This window comes from Chelonoidis abingdonii, chromosome 1, assembly GCF_003597395.2.
Source record: "Chelonoidis abingdonii isolate Lonesome George chromosome 1, CheloAbing_2.0, whole genome shotgun sequence".
Classification (NCBI taxonomy): Eukaryota; Metazoa; Chordata; order Testudines; family Testudinidae; genus Chelonoidis; species Chelonoidis abingdonii.
The window spans coordinates 201,770,854-201,796,779 of NC_133769.1; the positions used below are offsets into that span (position 1 = coordinate 201,770,854).

The window sequence follows — 25,926 nt, forward strand, 5'->3', positions numbered from 1 at the left end:
ATCTCTGTGTACCCCTATGGGTACACTGATCTAGACATATACTTGTGTATGTGCTGAGCATTGTTAACTCTATTGATTTCAATGGCAGCTGAAGATGCTCTGTACCTAAACAGGGTTTGACGCATTGGGAATAGCTACAAATGTATGATTGTTAAGAGATTTTTATATGTATGTGCAGTAGGTAAGATTGTCATAGTAAATGTATATAAAAATCCCAAAGAGGACAGATGGTCCCAGAAAAATATACTATACTCATAAAGAGAATTATATTTCCCCTTTATCAACCAACGGCTTTTGCCCCAGCATGATTTGTTCCAGGGGTGGATAAATGGAAAAAGGGAGCGTTTCTCTTTGATACTGTGGTGCTTGATACAACAGGTAGTTACAAAGCGGTACAGTAAGAGTTACAAAGCTGCAGTACCAAACGGCGCCTTTTTCTTGTAAACTCCCGCCAGCCACCTTTGCCACAATACACGAAGAAGGTAGGACAGGAAAGCCACACCAGGAGAACGAGCTCGTGGGTGGATAAGAAGGGGAGAGGCAAACAGATCGATTTACACCTAGTCGGGGAACTCGAATGATCTCGGCGCTGGGTCTCTCCCTCCCGGGGCCTGGGCGCTCTGTCCGCCTGCAGCTGGCGGGGGATTGGTTTGTCCTCCTGCCCCCCGCGGGATACAGGGAGCTGCCAGCAAACGCCTCCGCCCCCCGGAGCTTTCGCCTTGCCCCAGCTTGAGCCCCGCTGCTTCTGCTCTGCAAGGCGCAGGGCCCGGCTGCTGCGGGGGCGGTTGCGAGCGCAGTGGGCGGCGCGTTTCCTCCCAGCTCGCCGCACAGGGGACGGAGTTCACCTGCAGGAAGCAGAGGAGAGGCGGGCAGAGCCGGGCCGGAGGCGGGACCAGGTGCCGGGCTGGGAAAGCGCTGTGGGGCGGCGAGCTGGAGGTCTCCGCTGGCCAGAGGCCAGGCGGGCGCTCCTGCCGCAGCCCGCGGGCAGCCAGGGCGACCCCGAGCCCCTGGCCATGGCCCGGCGTTTCCTGGCGCTGGTGGCCGGTTGCCTTCTCTGCTCGGGTGAGTGCCGGGGGCGGTAGGGAGGCCGGGGGGGCGCCTGGCTACTTCCCCGCGGGGCTCCGGCACTTTCCCCGCCAGCGCCCAGTTCTCAAGGGAGCCCCCAGTGGCGGGGCCGGGGAGGAGGCGGGCTGCAGAGCCCCGGGGCAGGCTGGGAGGGGCTTGGCCCCCAGGCGGGGCTCTGTGCCAGCAGCCAAACCCTTGGCACGTGATCTGTAGGCAGCCCCGCAAAGAGCGTTGGGAGGAGGGGTTTGAGGGAGCGTAATTAGATCGGTTTAGATCCAGGGGAGAACTTGATGCAATCCCGCCTCCCCCCCCTCACCCCACACCCCACACCGCGCCTCTCAGTGTGTCTGATCACACACTGTGTCTCGTGTCCTTAACTTGATGTTTTTGCAAACACGTATCTCAGGCTTTCCTCTCTCACAGCCATGGCCAAGCCTGATGTCCTTCCGCTAAGCGGCGCTTGAGGCAAGGCATGTTTCTTCTGTCCCATAGCTCCAACCTGGTTGCTGAACCATCCAGCACCGACAGTGACAGATTCCCCAATTTGCCTCCTGGCATACGGGAGTTGAGGGGGTTGGTGGGTAGTTCTCCAAAGGGGATGATTATCAGAACCTGTGGATAAACGTCTGTCTCAAATCTGGACCTTAGCGTCCAAAATCTGGGTTGACTTACCTATGAACTCCCCCAAGCTTTTACCCAGTTTGGATCTGTTATCTCGCTGCCACCTATTCCCCGAAAGTTTGTCCATGTGCGAACCAAAATGGTTTCGACGCCCCCTCGTCGGTTCCCCCAAAACCTTCCTTGGGACACCTCCTCTTTCTGTCTCCCCAAACTTCCCCTGGCGGACCCCCCAAGACCCAAGTGGAGTCTCTATCCGGCAAGCGGAAATACTCCCTTCCTCCTCCTTTCTCCCCCCTCAGACGTTGCTCTCTGGCATAACTGGAGTGCATATTAATCTTTTACATCACAATACCAAGAAAAACCTGTCTCCTTTTCTGTCCCCACTTTAGCAAGCCTCAAACCAGGAACAGAAGTTAATGCTACTCTTTCCCTCCCACCACTTCGCTGGTGACTGCCGAGCCCCTCCGTAAGATTTAACACAAGAGAATCTCCTCCCCTTGTACCTTAATTCTACCCAGAGAGAAAACTCAACCCAAGTCTTAAAAAGAAAACCTTATATATAAAAAAAAGAAAAAAAAAGAAAAATATAGCGATAAATTAAACACTGCAATTAAGAGATCCATAGGGGATGATGGCTTATAAGAAAATAGGAATAAACAGTCTGATTTAAAGAGAGCCAATGGGTTAAACCAGTCCAGCAAACAACACACATGTAAATACAGAAACAAAGCATAATAACAGCCTATTGCCTTGTGGCCTTTGTACTCACACTTTGGTAGACGAAAGTTATAAAGAAAGATTGGAGTTAGAAGAAAAGCTGTTTCACTCCACAGCCGGGAGAAACAAAAGACCCCGAGTTTCCAGTTCCCCCCCTGACTTTTAAAAAATCCAGTTTTCTGATTGGTCCTCTGGTCAGGTGTTTGGTTCCCTTTGTTCACCCTTTACAGGTAAAAGAAAATTAACCCTTACCTATCTACTTATGACAGAACCATAGAAATGTAGGACTGGAAGGGACCTCAACAGGTCATCTAGTCCAGTCCCGTGCACTTGCGGCTAAGTAATAAGTAGACCATTCTTGACAGGTGTTTGTCTAACCTGCTGTAATGAGTCCACAGCCTCCCTAGGCAATTTATTCCAGGGCTTAACCACCCTGACAGGAAGTTTTTCCTAATGTCCAACTCAAACCGCCCTTACTGCAATTTAAGCCCATTGCTGCTTCTCCTGTCCTCAGACGGTAAGAAGAACAGTTTTTCACTCTCCTCCCAGGAGCAGCGGAAGCTCCCTAAAAATACGGGACCATCAGTGCCCGAACCATGGCTCCACCCCCACACCACCTCATCCTCCTAAAAACCCAGCCCCTACTCGCTCCTATCCACCTCTTTTCTCCCCTCCCCACGTTCATCCTTATGGCCAGTAAAAAGGGGGAGGGCATAGCCTCCCACTTTTAAAAGTGATGGGGCCATGGGCCCCTGGCCTGCCTCCTCTTTGTAACAACCTTTTATGTACTTGAAAACTCTTATCAGGTCCCCCCTCAGTCTTCTCTTTTCCAGACTAAGCCCAGTTTTGTTCAATGTTTCTTCATAGGTCATGTTTTCTAGACTTTTAATCATTTTTGTTGCTCTCCTCCAGACTTTCTCCAATTTGTCCACTTTCCTGAAATGTGGTGCCCAGAACTGGACCCATTACTCCAGCTGAGGCCTTATCAGCACTCAATAGAGTGGAAGAATTACTTATCGTATCTTGCTTACTCCTGTCATACCCCTGACCCTCTGCTCAGTGCTACCAATTGAAAAAAGCAGACAATGGTCAGAAAAAAAAATCGTGCCTATGTTGTATGCATCGGCTATTGCAGCGGAATCAGGAGTTCACTGATTCTTGCAATTAAGTGTAAAGTTGTTTTCATTCCTGACCTCCCCAGAACTCTGCTGAGTTGCTTGATTCTCAGGACTTCCCAAAGGCCCAGATCTGAGAAATCCCTATCTTTAAAACCCTTGTGCTGGGGCCACTTGGCCAACTCAGAACCTTTTCATTTTCAAAATATCAGTCTAGTGTACATTTACTCTAGAGTTTAAATATTGCTGCAGTCTAATATCTTGTTTATAAGATGTATGATTAGGGAAAGAGAATGGTCTTTGGCTGATCTTTGGTATTAATTAAATATTAAGAGTCAGATTTTCCTCTCAGTTGCATGGGTATAATTCTATTGAAATCAAAAGACTATGAACAAAGAGTTAACCGACCAGATCAGGGGTGGGCAAACTTTTTGGCATGAGGGCCACATCTGGGTATGGAAATTGTATGGTGAGCCATGAACACTCGCAAAATTGAGGGGTGGGTTTTGGGAGGAGGTGAGGGCTCTGGCTGGAGGTGTGGGCTCTGGGGTGGTCCCAGTGATGCGCAGTTTGGGGTCTAAGAGGGGGCTGGGGGTGGAGCAGAGGGGTTCAGGGTATGGGAGGGGACAGTGGGTTGGGTGTGGGAGGGGCTCTGGGCTGGGGGTGTGGATTCCAGGGTGAGGCCAGAAATGAGGCGGGGGAGGGGACTCCAGGCTAGGGCTAAGTGGTTGCGGCGCGGTGAGGGGCTTCTGGCCAGGGTTTGGGGCGGGGGCCGAGGAAGGCTCTGGCTCTGGCTGGAGGGGGAGGCTCTGGGGTGGGGCTGGGGATGAGGGGTTTGGGGTGCAAGAGGGTGCTCTGGGCTGGAACAGAGGGGTTCAAAGGGTGGGAGTGGGATCAGGGCAGGAGGGTGGGGCACGGGAGGAGGTCAGGGATGCAGACTCAGGGCGCTGCTTACATTAACCAGCTCCCGGAAGCAGCAGCATGTCCCCCGTTCAGCTCTTATGTGGAGGCGTGTCCAGGTGGCTCTGTGTGCTGCCTCATCTGCAGGCGCCACACTTGAAGGTCCCATTGCAGTGCCAGCACTTGGGGTGGGGGCAGCGTGTGGAGTCCCCTGGCTGCCCCTACACATAGGAGCTGGGGGGAGCATACCGTGGCTTCTGGGAGCTGTCCGAAGCCACAGCATGTGCGGAGCAAGGCAAACTCCTGACCCCGCTCCCTAGCAGGACCTCGAGGGCCATATTTAAAGGTCTGATGGGCTGGATGTGGCTCACAGGCTGTTATTTGCCCACCCTGGAGATCTAAGTGCTTCAATCAGACAAAGACCATATGATTTGTCTAGGGGGAATATGTTTGTATAACTGAAACATCCCAGATTCTATGCAGCAACTGAAGAAAATAGCAAGTACTGAAGCTGATATTTATATTTTAAATGAAATTTGAACAACAAACATTTTAACACAACATTTATACTATGGCCAGATAGAGCTACCGCAATTTACAACAGCTGAAAATCTGGGCCTGCGCTTGTAGCAAAAGACTATCATATAAAGTCTTAAAAGTGATCTGAAAAGGAATTTCTTTTTAAATGGATCTGAGCCTGAAACTTTAGGGATATTTTGGGAGGACCATTTTATTTCACAAATTAAATTGTTATTTGTTTGTTTCCTATTTGTTTTTACATTGCAGATAACAAGCTTGTCAAGTTTTTCCTTTTATGGTTTTGCTGGAGGACATTTGTGAAGATGCTTGTTGTGAACTTTCCCATCTTAGATGAAGATGGGGGTGATGAAATTTTAATGAAGGGCTCATTTGGTAGTTGAGTCAAATAGATGATAAAAATTAAAACTTCAAATAGTCTAAAATCCCTGCTCTTCTGAATTGCTGAGAGCTGAGGCTCTTGTCTCCTTTGATGTTGTTTTTTAATTAGTTCACCAGTCAGACAGACCAGATCTGGTTTTTAGGAGAGGTGGAGAAAGCACCAAGCAGAACTTTTTTTAAACAGAAATCTTACACACCTCTTTATACATCATAAAGAAATGAAAAGGGGTACAAAGCCATTTCCCTTTCCAGGTCACTTTTATTTATGTTGTGTTGAAATTGTGAGTGTGGAGAGTTGTGTAGCCCCTTTGGAGAAAATGAGGTACAATGGAAGCTGCTTGAGCCAGCTAGAAGGCTGCTTTGCCAAAACAATGTTACCTCATGTTGTCTGCAACTGATTATTTTCTTAGATTATTTTCTACACTAGGAAATTGGACATTTCTTTCCAGTTCTTCAGCAATGGTGTAGAGCTCTGAAAATGAAATGGGGTGAAAAACAATTGTCTATACTGGACCTTATGCCCTTTGGAAGCATTGGTGCAGCTGCACCATTGCTGAAAAATTAGTAATTAGTTCAACAAGGCCCTAGCGGAGATGGCCCATAGGGGACTGGATGTGACTACATTTGGAGCCAGTCAGTGGCACTCTTGAGTTGGCCACAGAGGATGTTCTAGAGAGTATGGGAGTCCTTACCTTCCTATTTCTAATGGTTGAGCATAACATCTCTACAGCACTGCTAACCTGGGACAGAGAGACAGAGTTTTGAACTTGGTCCATTTACAGTAGCTTCATCTTGGTTTACACTGAAAAGTTATGTTGGCATAGCTACATTGTTCAGGGGTGTGAAAATTCACACCCCGACCAACATAGGTAACAAATCCCCTGGTATAGACACAACAAGACTGCTTCCATGAACACAGCTAATGGCTTCCAAGTAGGTGGTGGTCCTACACTGACAGAAAAATTCTTTCTGTTGGTGTGGACTGCATCTGCAATATGGGTCTATGCCAGTATAGTCTCCATAGCATAAACATATCCTCAGTATGAAGCAGATCAGGAAACATCTTGATGGCCGCAGATGAAATCCTGTTCTCACTTCCTCCATTGACTTTAATTAGGCCAGGATTTCACCTCACAAGCTCATTTGGCAAGGAGGAAAGTAAAATGCCAGAATTTCTTTACATAGGTAACAAATCCCCTGGTATAGACACAACAAGACTGCTTCCATGAACACAGCTAATGGCTTCCAAGTAGGTGGTGGTCCTACACTGACAGAAAAATTCTTTCTGTTGGTGTGGACTGCATCTGCAATATGGGTCTATGCCAGTATAGTCTCCATAGCATAAACATATCCTCAGTATGAAGCAGATCAGGAAACATCTTGATGGCCGCAGATGAAATCCTGTTCTCACTTCCTCCATTGACTTTAATTAGGCCAGGATTTCACCTCACAAGCTCATTTGGCAAGGAGGAAAGTAAAATGCCAGAATTTCTTTAATTCTAAAATTCTAGATCCAAATCATATGTATGTCACGTTTTCTTCTAATTTAATGGACATCCTGACTGAAATTTTATGGGTACAGGAAGAGGTCACATTTGAGGAAGTAAATTCTGTACTTGAAATGGAGTTCCTGTGTTAAAATTTAGTTTCTGTCTTGTGAGGATGTGTACTTCTCACACATTAGTGTCATGCATCTTTACATCTAAAATATGCACATAACATTGCTAATTAGTTTTTTTTTCTTAAAGAGCATACGCATTATTTGGTTTCTCTCTTGTGACATAAAATGAAATCAGCTCTGAAGCACAACAGTAAGAGCCGTGCTCTGTAGCTGTCTTGGCTGGTATAATTTCTGACTCATCTGTAAAGAATCAAAATGATCAAAACTCAGTAGTCAGGGAAACTAGTAGTTAGCTTAGCAGTACAGTATGTGTATATTCCAGCAATACTTCTAGTCTCGTTCCAGTTTTTAAAAAGGGTTATTTGTTACTTTAGTCATTGAAAGAACATATATTACAGTGGTTTTTGTTTTTCAGCGTTTGGAATAGTGCCAGAACCAAAAAATGTAACAATTAATTCCGTTAACTTGAAAAGCACTCTACAGTGGGATCCACCTACTGTTCACAAAGAAAATATTACTTATACGGTCGAGTCTATAAGGTAGGTTTAAGGAGCTTTGTGTCTTTACCTTTGCAAGATGTCTTAGATAAACTTACAGTTTATGGTATTGTGTTGTTGTGACTTTTTTTTCCCCAAGACATAGACCTTTCTTTTGGTTTATGCACATAAGACACCTTCTCCTGAGCTAGATACCTATTAAAGGGCATGCTTTATAGTTTTTAATATTCATTAGTTTGTCACATATTCATCTGGTGTGGGAAACACAGTCAATAGTCAGCTACATGTACATTAACATTCTCTGTCATAGGAAACTACTACTTCAACAGGCTTAGTACTAATGCATTCTTCCATGTTTTCCAATTTCTAATGCAGGCAACAGGTTCCACTTTTTCCCCCAGAGCAATCTGTTTGTCAGGGCCCTCTACAGACATGGCTAGTGAAGTGCAGCAAGAATGTTCCCCTGTCTGCTGCCTCTGTGCTCAAAAGCAGAGGTTCTCAGCAGCTTACTCAGAGGCCTCATTTTGTCAGGAATTTTTCCCATATTTTCTCTCCAGATTGGTCTTTGTCTGGGAGGAGAAGGATTTTGTGGGGAGCACTCTAAAGAAGGCTGAGGACTCCCCTAGTCTAGTATTAGATCACTGGCTGCTTCAGTAGCTGAACAAAATCCAGACAGCAAATTATCCCAATGAATCAAAAGGGTCATTTCTTGGCAAAGAAAGAGTAGGACCTTAGGGAGGGGGAATGGCAGACAGTCAGGTGCCTGCTGAGAAAGGGCCTCTAAAATGATGTAGAACATAAAGTAAGCATGTCTGCTATGTCAGTCAGCGGGGAGAAGGTACGAGGGATGTGTGGGACCCCCAAACTGCCAGGATACCAAGCTCCTATTCCAGAGTGGGCTCTAAGTACAAAACAGATGTAACATTCCACATATTAACTAGTACCCATTCAAGACCTGGGCATATAGTGAAAGATTAGGAGAGTATAAGGCCTATCCAAAGGAAGGGTGAGAATTAGACTGAAAATTCAGGCATAGTTGAACTTGGCTATGGTATCAGGCATTTTCTGTGTGCTCAATCAGGATTTGCAGGTGCCAAGTCAGAGCAACAGTGTGCTTTTTGCTGAATGGTCACCTTAATCTCTACCTTAATCATAAAGTAATAATAGACTATCCTAATAGATGTTACAAGTGTCTAATGCCTATATATAAGTATGTGTAATAGATATATCAATGTTCTTATTTTTTTCAGCTAATGATTTTTGCCTGACTAGTAATTAGCAATGTTAATACATGGTGAGTGAGTACTGCCACTTACCTGCTTCTCTGAAATGAAGGATATTTTCTTGTTCCTAATATATGACTCAGATGCAATTCTTTTGCCTCCTATACAGCAGTCTCTATAACAGGAATATGTGTGTGAACATTGTCATCACGGAGTGTGACTTCTCTTCTCTGCCTGTATATGGAGAATACACCTTGCGAGTCAGGGCTGAATCGGAGAACGAAAAATCAGGCTGGGTGAACATCATCTTTAAGCCACTCGATGACAGTAAGGCTTCCCCTACACGGAAAACTTTTGCCCACTAATAGCGAACTGTTAATTAAGTAAAATTGCAATTAATCTGAATAAGTAGCGATATTAAAATACAGATTGTTTGTTTTAAATTTACCAATTTTTTTTTAAGTAAAGTATGAAATATCCGAGTCCTATTTGGTATTCTTTTTGGGAAGAGGAGAGTTGCTCTCAGAAATACTCCTGGGGGAATTCTGCACCAAAAAATTAAACGTTCTGCTTACAATATTTTCAAATTCTGCATATTGTATTTGTCAAAATAACAGAAGTTTCAATTATTTTTGGTCATTTATTTCAAAATACCTGTCAGCAAGTATGTCTGTAAGAATATAGACATCCAAAGATTTAGGAAATGTCTTTTGGCAAATAGATTCCTTACTAGGCATATTAATACAGAACTTAGAGTAATAATTCATTTAAACTGCAATACAGAAATGTATTTCTTGCACCCCTCAGTAGCAGTGCAAAGGCTTGGGGGAGTTAGGGGTAATGGAGACACTGAGAGAGAGGGAAGTAATTGCTGGGCAGGAGCCTGGGTGTGAACTTGGAGGGCTGTTGGGTGTGGGTGGGAAAAGTATGGAACAGATTTGGGTGGGGAGACGGGCAGGGAGGGATTGTTAGGGAGCTTCCTCCATGCAGACCCTGGCTGATCCCTAGCCTCTCCCATTCAGTCAGGCACATCTACCCCTTTCCACATGTTTCCCTGCACCCCCATATGTCGTCGTACCCTCTGTCCATGTGTCCCTACACCCCCACTTGGACACCTCCTCCCTCCATCCCCATGTGGCCCTGCACCCCCCTCCCTGTCACCCTGTGTCTCTGTTCCCCCACCCAGCCACCCTCCTGTGCCTATGTGGCCCTGCACTTCCCTTCCCACTGTGGCTCTGTGCCTCCACTCCCATTCAGCCCCTGCCCCAGTCTGTCTTCCCTCACCAGCTCTTATGAGCCCCTGTGTGATTTCCCCCCCCGCAGCAGCCCGATACTGTCTGTCTCCCCATATCTCCTGGCCTGGCCTGACAGGTGCTGTGAAGAAGGCAGGCTCTTTCTTCTCCCTAACTGGCTGGAAACTGCTGCTTTGTTCTGTTGCCACAGCGCCTTCTGGTAGGCAAAAGGCAGAAGTGCAGCAACTTTCTGGCAGAAGCCTTTTTCTACGCAAAAAAATTAAAAATATGCATGGCTTATTAATTATGCACACATGAAATGATGCAGAATTCCCCCAGGAGTACAGAAAATGTAGTAAGATCAAAAGTATGTATAGGTCATCACTGACTTTTCTTCCATTCTGAGACATCTTTTGAGGGATTTTAACACATATATATATTTTGCCCCCTAAAAAATATTGCATACAAATTTTTAGAGCAAGAGTGCTTTATATCCAAGGATTCTAACTTCCTACAATTTAAATCAGTTCAGCTACTTTCTTGTCACTAAGCGAGGGAGGGGGGAATTAACCCTCCTCTCCTCCTCCCCGCATCCTATATTTGGATATGTTCAAGGGGAAAAAGTTTACTCTTCAATTAAAAAAAAAAATCATTTTGAAGGTACCATGTTTGATGTTTGCTGTCTTATGTGAAAGGTGGTAGAACTTGGCACTGCAACACTTTCTTATGGCAGAGATCTTGGGCTGTGTGCTGTTGTCTGAGTTTGTGGGGAGCAGGATCTTTGTCAATGCATTCTTAAAGTTATTTCATCCATTAGCAAACACAATTTTGTCTACTACCCAAAACTTCCATTTCTCCACTGCACAGATGTCAATGGGAAGCTACGCAAGAGGCCTCTTTGGTTTCTCTACCTCTAGAAACAATTCTTAGTTTTCCCTTCTTCTCTGGCTTGGCTTGGATTTACTTAAAGTTTAACCTTTCTAGTCCTTGGTTTTCAGAGTTTGTTTCTGGTCTCATTTTCCCAATGCAATTGTTGTTTATACCAGGACAATGTTTGACATAATTTTTCCATATTAAATTCATAAGATGTTGTGGCCTTTGCTCTTTGATCTCTTCACTTGGACATCTCTCTGTAAACTCACTCCAATATCCATGCACTGACTCTTGAAGGAGTTTTTTTAAAAGACTTCAGAGCACTGATGAGTTTCAAGTATTCATTGAGAAAAATCCCTCACAGTAGGACAAAAGACATATTACCAGTTACTCTATAGGAAATCTGAAAATGGTTACAAGGGGAAGATTAGTTGCATACAGTAGTTCAAATATAATACCTAAGGAACAAAAAGAAATTTGGAAAATGAGCACATATTTTTGGGGTTTGTCTTTTTTCAAAAGTGTAACTTGGAGAGAATTAAAACTGGCCAAACAGAAAAGTTGTACTACAATATAGAAAATTGAAGTATTTAACAAATACTATGCGAGTTAGGGTAAAGCCAGAAGAATCAGAAGTACTTTGCAGGACCCCCATATCAGAGAACAAAACCATTAACAAGTCAGAGTTTTATAAAGAATTGCATTGAAAACAGGATTTTGATTCACATTTCAAGGAAAGAGTTAACTTCTAAGCAACACTGACCTTCAAAAGCCAATTTATAATTGGACTAAAGAATCTCTGTATAAAACTAATTGAGGAAGAAGACCTGGCAACACTGGTGAAATCTGCAATGTAGATAGGACTCTTAATCACTGTGTCATTTTTACTACAGTATTGTTTAATCCTGCTCAGAGCACCTAGCCAGGTATATCATATGTGTGTCTTACAGTTTCCATCACTATTATCACCAACAGAGTTGTTGTTGTTGTTGGGAAAGTACCTAATATGTAGGTGCAGCCTTGGAACATCAGAGACACCCATGGGGAAATTTTTCCATAACTTTAAACCAGTTTAAAACCAGTTGGAACTACCAAGTAGCCAAGCCTGCCACAGCCAGAAGTGTTTTAATAACTAGTTTGAATTTCTGGAAAAATGCAAAGCCTTGCCTTCATTGAGCTGTTTCTTAAAATCTCCCACTGATGCTCTGGCCCTGGTGTAACTTCACTACTGGTAGCAATGGTTGGAGTGCTTGTATAAACTGACCATCGGCATTTTTACAACCTGGTACAGGTGGAACACTGGTAGAGTTTATGAAAGTTCATTGTAGACACAACCTAGCTGAGGACTAAAGTACTCACTAAACTAAGTTATTTAGTGGAACAAAAATACAGTAAAAGGAGCCAGTTTCAAAATATAACAATATATCCTTTGATGTAAAAAAAGAATTAAGAATAAATTCAGAAGCAATTCAAGAGTTGCAGTTTCTCAAATGAGTTGCAGTGAAGAGAGCAATAAAAACACTTCACCAGAAAGTTTCCTCAATGAAGTCTGACGTCTCTGAGCTGCAGCTCAGTGGGGAAATGCAGGCAACAAGATGCCCTGAGAGTGGGTTCCTTTAGTATTCTTACCTCTTCCACTAGTGAAAGCAGCTGGTAAGATAGAACTGAGGGTGGCTTAGTGAGTGGAGGAGGCACAGACAGCAAAAGTGCCTTCTATTTAAATGAGACGAGTGGGTAAGGTAATATCTTTTCTTGGACCAACTTCTGTGGTCGGGACCAACACAGCTATAATTATACTGTATATAGCAATGGAAGATAGTCTGTTTAAGTGTAAAGACAAATTCATTTTATGACACATTTGTGAATGAAGAGTTTATTTATCCTTGATTCTTTGAGGTGAAAGAGTTTTCTTCAAGTAAATAAGATTATGATAGTGATTAGGTATAGTGCTGTATGCCATATAAAAATATCAGTCTGAGAATACATTGAGCGATTGTATTTTTGTGTTTTTTTTTTTTCTCCTCTCTTCTCATTTAGCAATCATTGGACCACCTGATGTAAAAGTGAAATCTGAATCCGGATCTTTGCATGTAGATTTCACAGGCCCTGTCGCTGTACAAGAGTCACATGTGTGGCCTTTAAATAAATATTATGGCTCTTGGGTTTACAGAGTGCTATACTGGAAAAAAGGCAATAGTGAAGAGGTAACTTTTGTTCAACTGACTCTTGTGTAACTCTGCTTTACATCTGCAGCTTTGAACAGGCATTTCTAGGTATAATACGATATTGATAATGTTCTGAGACATAATATTGCTGAAGCAAAAACAAGATCTCTGAAAGTTAGTGATATCAGCAACTTATAATTGTCACAACTTGCATTCAGTAGCAAACTGACAGAGGGAATGAGTAACCACCTACTAAATAGGCATACATTATCCTTCCGTAGTTAGAAATAGTTATTAAATTAGGAGGTTTTACTCCTTTTATGTATCAATGTTTTTATTTTTTCAATGGTATATACTGCAGTCATCACAACAGTACCTATGCACACTGCACAAAAAAACAAATGCAACTTAGAAGTGCCTGTATAGGTAATATCTAGGGATATGATGAATAGCTGCTCCACAACCAAATCATATGTGATTCAAACAGCTTTGCTAGAATGATCTATTGTACAATACTGGCTTGAAAAAAAGACTGGATTTTGGATGCTTAACATGGCTGCTGCCATAGGGTCAGTCTCTCTCCTCTTTCCAGCTACCATCTTCACTATCATCAGACATAATCTATTTACTCTTTCACTTCCATTATGGTCACCCTCCGCTAAGCCAGACAGACATTCTCTCTCAGAGGTGAGCATGTTCCACAGCCCCAAAGACTCTACCACACTATATGCAATAATAGGTTAATTATAGTGTCATAGAATGCTGCTTTTGATCAAGAAAGACAGAAATTTCTATCAATATCAATGGGAATATACTAGATCTCTGTGCAACACAGGAAATTTTTATACATGAAGACTTTGGTGCAGCTATTATTCTGATTCATATTAGATATCCTTCACAATTCCCAGTCTAGTACTTAATATTCAGTTCCAGAAATATAGGAATCTTCTCATCCCTAACACCTTATTAGCCCGAGCTCACAAATAATGGAGGAAGAGGGGGAAAAGAGAATGTTATTCTGCAGGGAAAGTCAGTGAGTCCATACCTGGTCAAGCAACCTTCGGCAAACTGCCAAGGAAGCAAGTTACCCAAAAAGAGATTTCACTAAGAATACTCTGGTTCCAGTACTCAAATGCAAACCTGGGAGATTCCCTCAGTGATTAAAGAGGCTTCCAAGAAGTGACAAACAATGGGATCTTTTTTTTTTTTTTAAGTTAGTACTTGGATAGTTTGTTCAAGTATATTTATTCCCTCACAGCAACCAAGTCTCCTAATACCCACCAAAAAAAAAATGTATCCTAGTTTACTGTAAGCCATGTCTATAAGTAACACCACTTTTAACTGGTGTCACCTAATGTGATGTTGCATAGGGAGAGAGGCAATCTCTTTTGGTAGCACCTCCTTAACCATATAAAGATTTATACTCTTAAAACCAATACCATTAAACATATCCAGAATAAGATAAAAAGTCTGTGCTGTGAACAACCGCACACAAAGTACTTATTGATCAGCTGTTTTAAGTAGGCAGTGTGCCACATTCTACATTAGCTAAAGTATGAGTGGTCTTCATATGTAACCCTAAATAGAGCATGCTGCATGGAATACTTGTTTGGTTTTGTTAGTTGCATGATTTTTTAAAAAAAATACTGCTACTTAGAATTCTGTGCACATTTATATAATAGCTTTAGAGTCCCTCTTTCTGTTACAGTATGTCTCCTGAAAAATTATTTTATGGCATAGTGGAAGGAGACTACCAGTAAGTCTGATCACAAGAAACTTAGAGCCCACTTCCTGTTGTTGGGTCAACCAGCTTAGGAGCTAGGATTTCAATGCTGTTACAGCTCTTGTTTTGGAAGGTGATTATTTTCACCATCAATAGGATTTTTAAAATAGAAAAAGGAATTTGAAGAGAGCTGATTAATTTTAATATTTGTAGTGTCCTTTTTAAGTGATTCTTAAAAGGAAACTTTTCTTTGATTCTTGTCAAGTAAGTAATACAGAAAATTACAAAACTGTTTTAACAATTGATATTTGAAACTTTCACTTTTTTCAAGAACTAGATATTGTGTAAATCCAATCCATAGTGCAGCTACAAATGCAAAGTCTACTAAATGGAGTTCTAATTAAAAACTAGTGCTGTAATTTGATAATTTATTGAAACTTGAATTTGCCTTTGAATTTTCTGTATTTTTCTTCGATATAGGTTATAACCACAGATACTAAATATAACTCAGAAATATTATCTGGTTTGGACCCTTGGACAATATATTGCCTTCAAGTTCAAGCAGTTATTCCTGAATGGAACAAAACAGGAAAGCTGAGTGAAGAGTTCTGTGATAGGACAACTGATAATGGTAATAGCTAATGCACCAGTACATTATAAACATGCTGATTAATTATGAACCACTGTAAGACACTCATTGATTGATGTAAAAGAAACAAAAGCATGCATGTAAACCTTCAGAAATGTTTTGGTACTTCTGTGTTGTTCACTGTGATATCCAAGTGTATCTCTAATTTGCGAAAAAATTGAAACCTTCATGCCAGAAAATAGGAGAGCTTCAATTCAGTCTCTTATAACTCCAAATAATAAGATACACAACACATTAAATGTACTCCCCTGCGGCGAACCCATATGAGGCATGTGCACCCCTAAAGCCCTTCAAAGCAAGACTTAAGTGCAATTTAAGTGTTGCATAGTTCTTGTGCTGGCCCTTCTGCACAGGCGTAAACGTCCTCTACCCATAAGCCAATTTATGTTTGTTTGTGAACCCTTTGGCTTCCACAGGTATAGGGGAGAGTCAGGGGTGAAAGTAATTTCAGAACTTACCAGTACTGCTGGAGTCTGGAAGGGGCGTGGCCTCGTCCAGAAGAGGCGTGGCCTCTCAAGATTTAAAGGTCCTGGGACACCAGCTGTGGCTAGGAGACCCAGGGCCTTTAAATCAACCAGGGGCTCCCAGGTGAAGAGGTGCCTGGGAGCCCCCCGGGGCTCAGGGGCAAATTAAAGTGCCCAGGGCTCCGGCTGCCAGGGGGAACCCCGAGCTTTGCAGGGCTGGGGCAAGGATTTAAAGGGTCCAGAGCTCCTGCCGCTGAGGACTGGACTGGCTTACTTTCACCTCTGCGGAGAGTAGAATTTGGCCCTGCATTGCAAAATCTGATTCTGTTTACATTTTGTAACAGAATTACATTGTTGAAATCTTTTTTTTAAAAAATGGCTAGAGCTCAGTCATGCTTTCTTTTTCTGTTCTCATGTTTAAAATCTTTAACTAGGGAAGCATGCCAGATAATTGGTTGTCTTCATGGTTACAAAAAGCATGTAATTTATTAGTCAAGGTACATCTTCCAAAGGAGTGAAATCCTGATCCCACGGAAGTCAATGGAAGTGTTGCCATTGTCTCCAGTGGGACTAAGATTTTACCTAAGATGTTTTTGTCTGGGTGCAATCCAAAGCTTCCATTATTTTCAACTCTCAATATAAAAAACTACTTTGTTTAAATATTTTATTTTTATGCAACTATACCAGTAAGTGCCAATCGTAAAAAAGTCTCCAATGTAACATCTGTATTGCCTAATCCATATTCCAGTCTTTCATTTTTTGTAGCACGAACCTCACAGTGGAAACTGGCTGAACACTCCAATTTCCAACCACTCCATCTCAATAGCTATCTATGGAATAGCTATTTATGGTGGCAATAGCCACCATCACCCAGGTGGCCTCCTCTTAAAAGAGAGCTTTGTGTTTCAATTTAAAAGGAAGAGTGCAGTCCCAGACTAATTAGTAAGCAGCTGCTTAACAATCATAGACAGCTTTAAAGTGATACCTTGATCTGTATTCGTATCACATGCTGTGACAACCCCCATGAAACCAAGCTTTAGAAGACACAGTATTTTGGAAGTTAAGGAATTTTGGACTACCACCACCTCCAAATTAGTTGTCATTTTTGTTACCATTATTTCATTTTTTCCTTTAGAGAGAAACAGAATTCAGTGGTCTGGTTTGAAGCATCCAGAAATAAGTATACTGGGAGCTTACATGTTGTTACCCTGGTTTCTCCCTCCCCCCATTTACCAAGAATTTTTTTCTTTCTATAAATGTTTACATATCATGGCCATAGGTTAAACTTACCTAGTAAGAATGTCATGAGTGGTTGAAGTAAAAACAAAGTTGAGACATTCTTCCATTTGGGAACAAAAATAAGTATTTGTTCATTTACCAAAGTAGTTGCTAATATGAAAAAGTGGAGGAAAAAATATTTTATTCACTTACAAGAATTAAATTCTGAAAATTGTATATTCAAAATAATAATAAAGAATAATCAGGTTAAGAGGAATTTCTTTTCTTGTCTCTTGCAGGTGTAACTCCAGTATGGATAATTCTCACTGTTCTTCTAGTATCAACGTTGGTTGTTCTAGTATCAGTTCCTGCCTGTTTCTTTATCTTTTCATATATATATCGACAGGCCAGATATGTCTTCTGCCCTACATATTCTTTTCCACAACATCTGAAGGAGGTTTGTCTATTTTTATTCTTCCAGGAGAGCCTCTTGTCTGTCAAAGACCCCAGAAAAGCTTGCAACTCTTCTGATTAATGCATGTGAACCTTCTGACAGCAGTTCCTCATTCTTACACATGCACTTGCATAGTTAACTAGCTGTAAAAAAAAAAACAGGAGTACTTGTGGCACCTTAGAGACTAACAAATTTATTTGAGTATGAGCTTTCGTGGGCTACAGCCCACTTAATCGGATGCATGCAGTGGAAAATACAGTAGGAAGATTATCTATCTATAATATATATACACAGAGAACATGAAACAATGGGTGTTACCATACATACTCTAACGAGAGTGATCAGTTAAGGTGAGCTATTACTAGTAGGAGAGAGAGAAACTTTTTGTAGTGGTAATCAAAATGGTTCATTTGCAGCAGTTGACAGAAAGGTGTGAAGAACAGTAAGGCAGGGAAATAAACATGGGGAAATAGTTTTACTTTGTGTAATGACCCATCCACTCCCAGTTACTATTCAAACCTAATTTAATGGTGTCCATTTTGCAAATTAATTCCAATTCAGCCGTCTCTCGTTGGAGTCTGTTTAGTTTTTTGTTGTAATATTGCAACTTTTAGGTCTGTAATCGAGTGATCAGGGAGACTGAAGTGTTCTCCAACTGGTTTTTGAATGTTATAATTCTTGACATCTGATTTGTGTCCATTTATTCTTTTACGTAGAGACTGTCCGGTTTGGCCAATGTACATGGCAGAGGGACATTTCTCTCCTGCTGCTAATAGTTCACCTTAACTGATCACTCTCGTTAGAGTGTGTATGGTAACACCCATTGTTTCATGTTCTCTGTGTAAATATATATATCTTCCTACTGTATTTTCCACTACATGCATCTGATGAAGTGGACTGTATCTCACGAAAGCTTATGCTCAAATAAATTTGTTAGTCTCTAAGGTGCCACAAGTAGTCCTGTTCTTTTTGCGGATATAGACTAACACAGCTGCCACTCTAAAACCTGTTAACTAGCTGTGTTAGAGTTACATGGGTTTTGCCTGAAGTGAATGTATGGGGTAATGCTGGTTATTAAGCGCACAAGCTAAAAGAACCCAGGTGTAGTATATATGTTGCAAAATAATAGATATGAGTCTTAGCAGCTATATGGTACGATCTGCATAAGCTATGTCACCTTTGGTTACTTTAGTTTCATTTGTCATAAACTGCTTATGTGGTTGACTGCCATTTCAAACCCTTAATCAACTGCAAAAGTTGATTAATCTGCTGCCATAAGACTTTGGACTGAGCAGTAGTTCAAGTGAGTGTAAATAGTGGTGTAATGTGACTTGAACCAATTCAGCATTTAGTTGGCTTCATTCCACAACCTTCTCCCACACTGCATAGGGACTGGGCTACAATTTAAATTTGTACTGACATAGCTGAGTAGGTCAGGGGTGTGACAAAACCACACACCATAGTGACATAGCTATGCTGGCAGTCCTCCCCCCATGTAAATGCAACTGTGCTAACAGAACAGGGCTTCTAACAGCACAACTAACCTTGTTTGGGGATGTGGTTTTCTTATACTGGTAGAACTTCTTCTGTCAGTGTATGCTGCATCAAGGGGGCTATGCCAGCATATACTCTGTTAGTATAGGCATAACCAAGTACCTTACTCCGTCGTCTGTTTCTGTTGATTTCTGTGGCACTACTCAGCATGAGTAAGAGTAGTGTTGCTCTTTAGTAAATGATGAAATCTTGCCCATCTGGTATGGTCTAACAGAATGCTGTAAAGGAAGCATTCAAAAGCTCAGCCATATCACTGAGACACGGTGGGTGAGGTAATATCTTTTATTGGACCAACTTCTGTGGGTGATAGAGACAAGCTTTCGAGCTTCAAGAGCTTTTCTTCAGGTCTGGGGAATATACTCTGTGTCACAGCTAAATACAAGATGGAACAGATTGTCTAGCGCAGGGGTAGGCAACCTATGGCAAGGGTGCTGAAGGCGGCACGCGAGCTGATTTTCAGTGGCACTCACGCTGCCCGGGTCCTGGCCACCAGTCCGAGGGCTCAGCATTTTAATTTAGTTTTAAATGAAGCTTCTTCAATATTTTAAAAACCTTATTTGCTTTACATACAACAATAGTTTAGTTATATATTATAGACTTATAGAAAGAGACCTTCTAAAAAAGTTAAAATGTATTACTGGCATGCGAAACCTTAAATTAGAGTGAATAAATGAAGACTCGGCACAGCACTTCTGAAAGGTTGCCGACCCCTGATCTAGCGTAAATAGTTGACACACATTTCAAGGGACTGTTCAAGGTGAAGTGGCCCATTAACCCACCTCCAGTGATGAGGGAAAGAAAGAGGGGGAGAAGGGCAGTTGGAGGAGTTGTTAGTGGGTTATATTATTTTAATAAACCATAAATCCTGTGTCTCTATTCAGTCCATGATTTTTAGTTTCTAGCAAAGTTATGAATTTAAGCTCCCAGGCTTATCTTTTGTAGGTTTTGTTTGTTTGTTTGTTTTTGTCATTTACACATATGGTGATGATATAAAACCTTGTTTTACCAATTATGTGGATGCTTTAGAAACTGGATGTTTTTGTTTTGCATGTTTTCTTCAACCTGCCCCCCAATTCCTAAATTCAATAAATAAGTAAATACATTCTATTCAGGACTGTTAAGAATGCAAAACAGAAGCCATGTGGATTTTATTCTAAATTTTAACCTAAGGCTGGCCTCTTGTGGTTGGTTTAATATTACAGCCAAGTACCATTTAGACCAGTGGTTTTCAAGGTTTTTTCATTAGCGGAACCCTAAAAAATTTCAAATTAAGGTGCAGACCCCTTTGGAAATTCAACCTGTGGTCTGTAGACCCCTACCATAGAAGTCTTAGACTGAAAACTGACTGTGCAGAATTCAATTATAAATGTTGCCTGTGCTTAGCACAGCATTTGACACAGTGTGAGAAAAGGCAATAAACTGGGCTTCAGTGGTAACGACAGCGCTTCCGGGGTTTGATGGCAGGTGGGGATATTCAGGTAATTTTGATTGATCAGAAAAACAGAATGCCTTTTCTGGGATCTGAAATTTTATTTTTGTAGTCACCTTTTGCAGTCCCCTTAGCCATAGTTTGCGGAACCCCAGAGGTCCACAGACCACAGGATGAAAACCACTGATTTAGACAGTCCAGAATGAAGGGAGAAGACATATGTTTAAGTAGTGCTTTATGTTTCTAAGAAGTTTGTAATCATGTTTTGCCTCATCTGCTCCCTAGTCACTTCATTTTTAAAAACAAGTTAATATGCAATATGTGTCCCAGCTTGGAGGAGGGCCTTGCCCCTTTGTGAGTTGAAAATACCCATGTTCAGTGCAAGTATGTGTAAGAAATCTGTAAATATTGAGAAGAAATACATAATTCCATTTCAGGTGATCTTTCCCCCCTCAGAATACACCAATGCCCCTTAAAGTTAAAGGAGGTTAGATATGTATTTTGTGAAGAGAAGACCCTTAAAATTTTGATTGTGCTAGACGTTTGTAGGAAAATATAACAAAATGCATCCTAAAATGTAGAGTTTGGGAGGGGTAACGTAATTTTATTTTATTTTACTTTGAGGGGCGGGGAAGAGGAACCATTGAGAACTACCTCCAATATTTCATTTTAGAACTCCAGTTGAGGGTTAAATAAGCCAAAATGAAGGACATAAGAACAGCGCAGCAATAAGATGATTTGCTTAACATCCATAATATTCTGTGTAACCTCCAGTTTTTTCATGCAGATTCTGATACCGTGTAACTCATTCAAACTGCTCTCTGCTTAACAAAAGGCTGGTCATGTTCCCTGACAAAAATGAGTAACATTCACTTCTGTTGTTTATGTGAAGGTGTAAGATATCTCTGAAACTCTTAAATATTAAGGGAGAGTAACAGGTGTGTCAGATTGGGGGGGGAAAAGGAGTGGTACCCTACTAAGCATCACACCCAAATAAACTCTGCCCATGTGAATTGCTAAAATGAACTGTTGTTCTTACCAGACTGAAAAAGTGTTCAGTATATGATTATTTCACTCTGAATTCTACAGGGACCTTTAAGCTTGGCTGCCTCTTGATTACGGTTTGTGTGGAGGGGAATTGTTATATCTCCCAAATCCCACCCACTTGTGGTGTCAAGATGAGACATCATTCACACTAAATTATATAGATCTGTGATCCTCCCTCTCCTTTACTTGAGAAAGTAATCTTGACATTTAAATCATCTTTACTGGACATTTAATTTAACACCTCCCTGAGCTGAACGGGGCAATTCACACCTCCTAAGGTCTATTGTTTGAGTCTCTCTTCAGACTTCTATTGTTTACACTATGTCTATACTTAGGGCAGGTCTATGTTAAAAAGTTAGGTCAACCCAGATACCTCACTCGGGGTGTGAAAAATCTAACCCCCTGAGCGACATAATGAGACCAACCTAACCCCAGCATAGACAGCACTACCACTTCTCAGGGAAGTGGATTAAGTACAGCAATAAGAGAACACCTCCTGTCACTAGGGAGTGTCTACACTGAAGCACTACAGCAGTACAGCTGCAACGGTGCCTCTCTAGTGGTTTAAGTGTACACGTAGCTGTGACATACCAGGGTACAAACCAGACTAAGGAGTAGCAGTATCATCCCTGCCCTCTAACCTGAGGTCCCCTTTACATTGCTTTGCGGCTGTAGCCTCCAGCCTGGACTGCTCACAAACAGCCGCCAGCATGAAAGTCACTCCCAGCTACGTCTGTGTATGTGCTTCAGCCAACCAGACACACCTTGGCTCTTACCAGCCTTGGCTATACTGCAGGGTACCCCAAAACACCCCAGTATTAGATTTTCGCTCTGAAATGTATGTCCTGTACTGCCCAGCCCTCTCCTGGACAATGCAAGTTTATATAAAGTCCATGATTTTATTACTAGAAATGATATGCACACATCTTGTTGCCCAAAATGGAGTTTCCCAGACACTTCAATTTAAACACACTGGATTAGATAAAACAATAAAACAAGTTTGTTAACTACAAAAAGAGATTTTAAGTGAGTACAAGTAATGAGACATGAAAATCAGAAATGGTTACAAGAAAAATAAAGATAAAATGCAACTGGTGCCTAACTTAACTATTGAATTCAAAGCAAGGTTTTCTCATCACATGCTTTCAGTAATCCTCTTCAGCAAACTGCTTAGGTCAGGACCCTTCTCCAGTTCAATGGCTGCTTCCTTTGTCCCTCCTGGTGCAGTGCTTGATGGTCTGAAAGAGAGAGAGGAAGGGGGCCATTTGGGGTATTTGCCCCTTCTTTTTATAGTCCTATCCCCTCTTTGAGAAGCATTTCCAGCTGGGAGTAAGGAGACAGGCAGTCTGAGTGAAAGGGAACTCCATGTTGTTTCTTTGCTAAGATGTAGATTTTTTTTGCTCCTGCCAAAGAATGGCCACTTAGCAAGTAATGGTCCATCAGCTTTGTTTACACCTGACTGAGGCGTCTACTTGCCCTTTGTCTCTGAGGAACTTATTGGGCCACTCCTCAGACTTCTCTGGAAAACATACATTTTAGTCATGGTCTCTCAACTTATGTTTATAACTTCACATATAATGCTGCTACATCCATTTTGCTGTGATGTTTTTGATCAGCGAATTATGAGTTTTTAAATTATACCTCACAAGGCATAATTTGTACAAAGATCATTACAATAGTATGCAAGGTGTGAACACAGGTACATTCTGTCACAATAGCCTAATACACACAGTAAATAGTTCTATTTGTCTTAATTATTTTATTCTAATCAACCACATTTCTGTAGATAGTATTTGTTTTTGCAAACTGTTTGAGCAACAGTTTGAGAGATCAGCAAAATAGTAGTTGCCTAGATTATGTGAATTTAAAATATAGGCATATATGCAGGGGGGTAGCTCCAGTCAGGCCAGTGGGGCCACGCATGCGGCGGTGCGGGGGGATTCCATGCCTGCCTGAGGCTTGCAGTTTCGGGGAGTAGCACCCCACCCCCCAACTATGCCCATGGTTTAAAAGTCAAATAAATTTTTGCTGGAAACTCCAGAGAGGTTAATAGGACAGACAACACTTTTCTTTTATCATCATTGTACAGTTCTCACAAATGTTTAAATTACTTAAAGGAAAAATGTTGGTTTGGCTCTGCACTGCATTTAACCCTCATGTGAGTAATAATTCACGATTAATGTGATTCACTTTGATATAGATTCCATCAGAATTTTTTACAAGGATGTATTAAAAGTGGTAATAATCATTTCTATATTTTGTTACTGTGGTGTTAATCCAGAGAGAATTCTTTCAGTGCATTGGAGTACCAATTGCTTCTTGAATGAGCATTGTTATGTATCAATAGCAAGATTAAAGAGAATCTGATTAGGTCACATTGGAGGAGAGGTTGTCCAATGCATGTTGAATAGCAAGTAAAAATTAACAGATACACTTTAAAGTGATCTACACTTAAAATTTTTGGTGGCATAGCTCTTATTGGGGGGAAGGGAGAGCCCAGTGGTTTGAGCATTGGTCTGCCAAACACAGGGTTGTAAGCTCAATCCTTGAGGGGGCCACTTAAAGATCTGGGGCAAAAATCAGTACTCAGTCCTGCTAGTGAAGGCAGGGGGCTGGACTCAATGACCTTTTAAGATCCCTTCCAGTTCTAGGAGATAGGTATACCTCCAGTTATTTTTTTATTTTTTTTTATGATCAGGGGTGCAATTATTTGCCCCTACCCCAACCACCAAAGTTATACCAGCAAATGCTCTAGCATAGATGCAGTTATACTTGCAAAAAAGTCCATTCAGAGAACCGGTATAAGCCACATAGATGAAAGCACTCTTTTACCAGCATAAGCTGTGTCTAGGAGGGTTTGCCAGCATAGCTAGACCTTTTCTAGTGTCGATGAGGCCTAAGACAGTGAGTCACCAGTGCAAGGTCTTTAAAGACTGCTGAGAAAATTAACTGATGCTGTAAAGAGGAACAAGCACAGTTTGATTCTTATTTCTCCTCTTTTCTTCCAGTTTTTGAGCAAGCCTTCCTACAGTTCGCAGTTTCTTTCGCCACATTCACCGGAAGAGGATCACTCCTTTGATAAGTTAACTGTCATTTCAGAAGAATCTGAAAACTGTAGTGATGAGACAAGCAACAGAAAGGAGCAGCTTCAGGACTCCCAAGAAGAGAGTTCTATTGCAGAAAAAGTTTCAGCTTTTGAAAAGGGACCAAGTTCAGTCTTATACCTGATTCAGGCTGAAAACAGGTACCCAAATAGACAATTAAATACGACTTTATATTGAGAATGCAGCAGCAAGCACTTGGTAAAATTCCAGATTTAAAATGTGTAAAGAGAATTTTGTCAATCATATTTATTTTTCAACTCTGAGAAACATTAGTTTAAACGACTCCTGAAGTGGGATGCAATTTTTAGCCACTCGTTTTTAATGACTGATTTATAACCTGTGTCACGAATTATATTGCACTATAATACGGTGCTTCTTGTAATGTAAGTATTAAATATATAATTCATTATTTTTATTTTATTGAATATTATTAAAGTTAATCAGAATTATGACCAGCACAGCATAGTTTTCAAAGGAAACTTTTCCTTTACAAGAAAACTTTTAGATTTAACTGATTTTAGTATGAAAATCTTTGTATTTTGTTTTAGTGGTTGGCTTCAAGTCTGACTAGTAGTGAGTAGATTAATATTTTATATTTAATTTATACATGACACTAAAATTACGACATTTTTCTTGATAGGTACCACTTTAATAAAATAGTAGCAAACAATGTCAATATGTTTTAAATGTGAAAAATTAGTTATGGGCCATACTTCATCATAGGTTTACAGTGGGGCAGTGGAGCTTTGACAGTTTACACTCTTTAAGGATCTGCCCCTAGTTCTTAAGCAAATCACATTGAGCCTAATCCAAAATCACTGAAGTCAATGGGAAGACTTTCCAGGAAATAGGATTAAATATTAAACTAACCTCCATAAATCTGCTAGACCATATAACTTAATACTCTGTTCAGAAATGGTCAGCAGCTAGGCTATATTGCTGTGTACATAAAAAGAGGAGAGTTGCTGCATGAGCTAAGAAAAATAATATTGGGCATATAATTTGGTTTTACTTTAATAGAAACAAATCTTTCAAGTGCTGCAAAGTTATCTGAACATACTGTATTAGATTTCTGAAAAATGTCAAATTTTTCCTCAGCAAAAGTGGATTGCTATGAGTATATTATGTATAAAACATAATTTGTTATGTAGGTGGCAAAATTAATTGCCCTAATTTTTGTTTTTATTATAGGGATAGGATAAATGTGCATCTTTTGGAGAACTAATTCAGAAAGAATATACAAAAAATAAATAAAATTGATATTTTTTCAACAAATCACATGATAGTGTGCTTAATATACAAATGTATTATTGGAAAAAAAATTCTTTGTCTCTTTT

General features: G+C 41.2%; 1 protein-coding gene across 1 annotated transcript; it reads left to right on the plus strand.

Annotated features, from left to right (window-relative positions):
- Positions 1–899: 899 nt before the first annotated feature.
- On the plus strand, positions 900–25,872 carry IL10RB (interleukin 10 receptor subunit beta). Its single transcript, XM_032773676.2, has 7 exons — positions 900–1,062; positions 7,373–7,496; positions 8,847–9,004; positions 12,820–12,986; positions 15,151–15,301; positions 17,301–17,458; positions 24,494–25,872. Exons 1-7 carry the CDS (start codon positions 1,014–1,016, stop codon positions 24,764–24,766), a joined length of 1,080 nt encoding a protein of 359 aa, XP_032629567.1. The 5' UTR covers positions 900–1,013; the 3' UTR covers positions 24,767–25,872.
- Positions 25,873–25,926: the final 54 nt, after the last annotated feature.

Bases quoted from the DNA above. Each gene is read 5' to 3' on its own strand.
- IL10RB (XM_032773676.2), top strand. From the start codon at position 1,014: ATGGCCCGGCGTTTCCTGGCGCTGGTGGCCGGTTGCCTTCTCTGCTCG. The intron at 12,987-15,150 runs GTAACTTTTGTT...TCTTCGATATAG, and splicing joins AAAAAGGCAATAGTGAAGAG to GTTATAACCACAGATACTAA. The intron at 15,302-17,300 runs GTAATAGCTAAT...TGTCTCTTGCAG, and splicing joins TGATAGGACAACTGATAATG to GTGTAACTCCAGTATGGATA.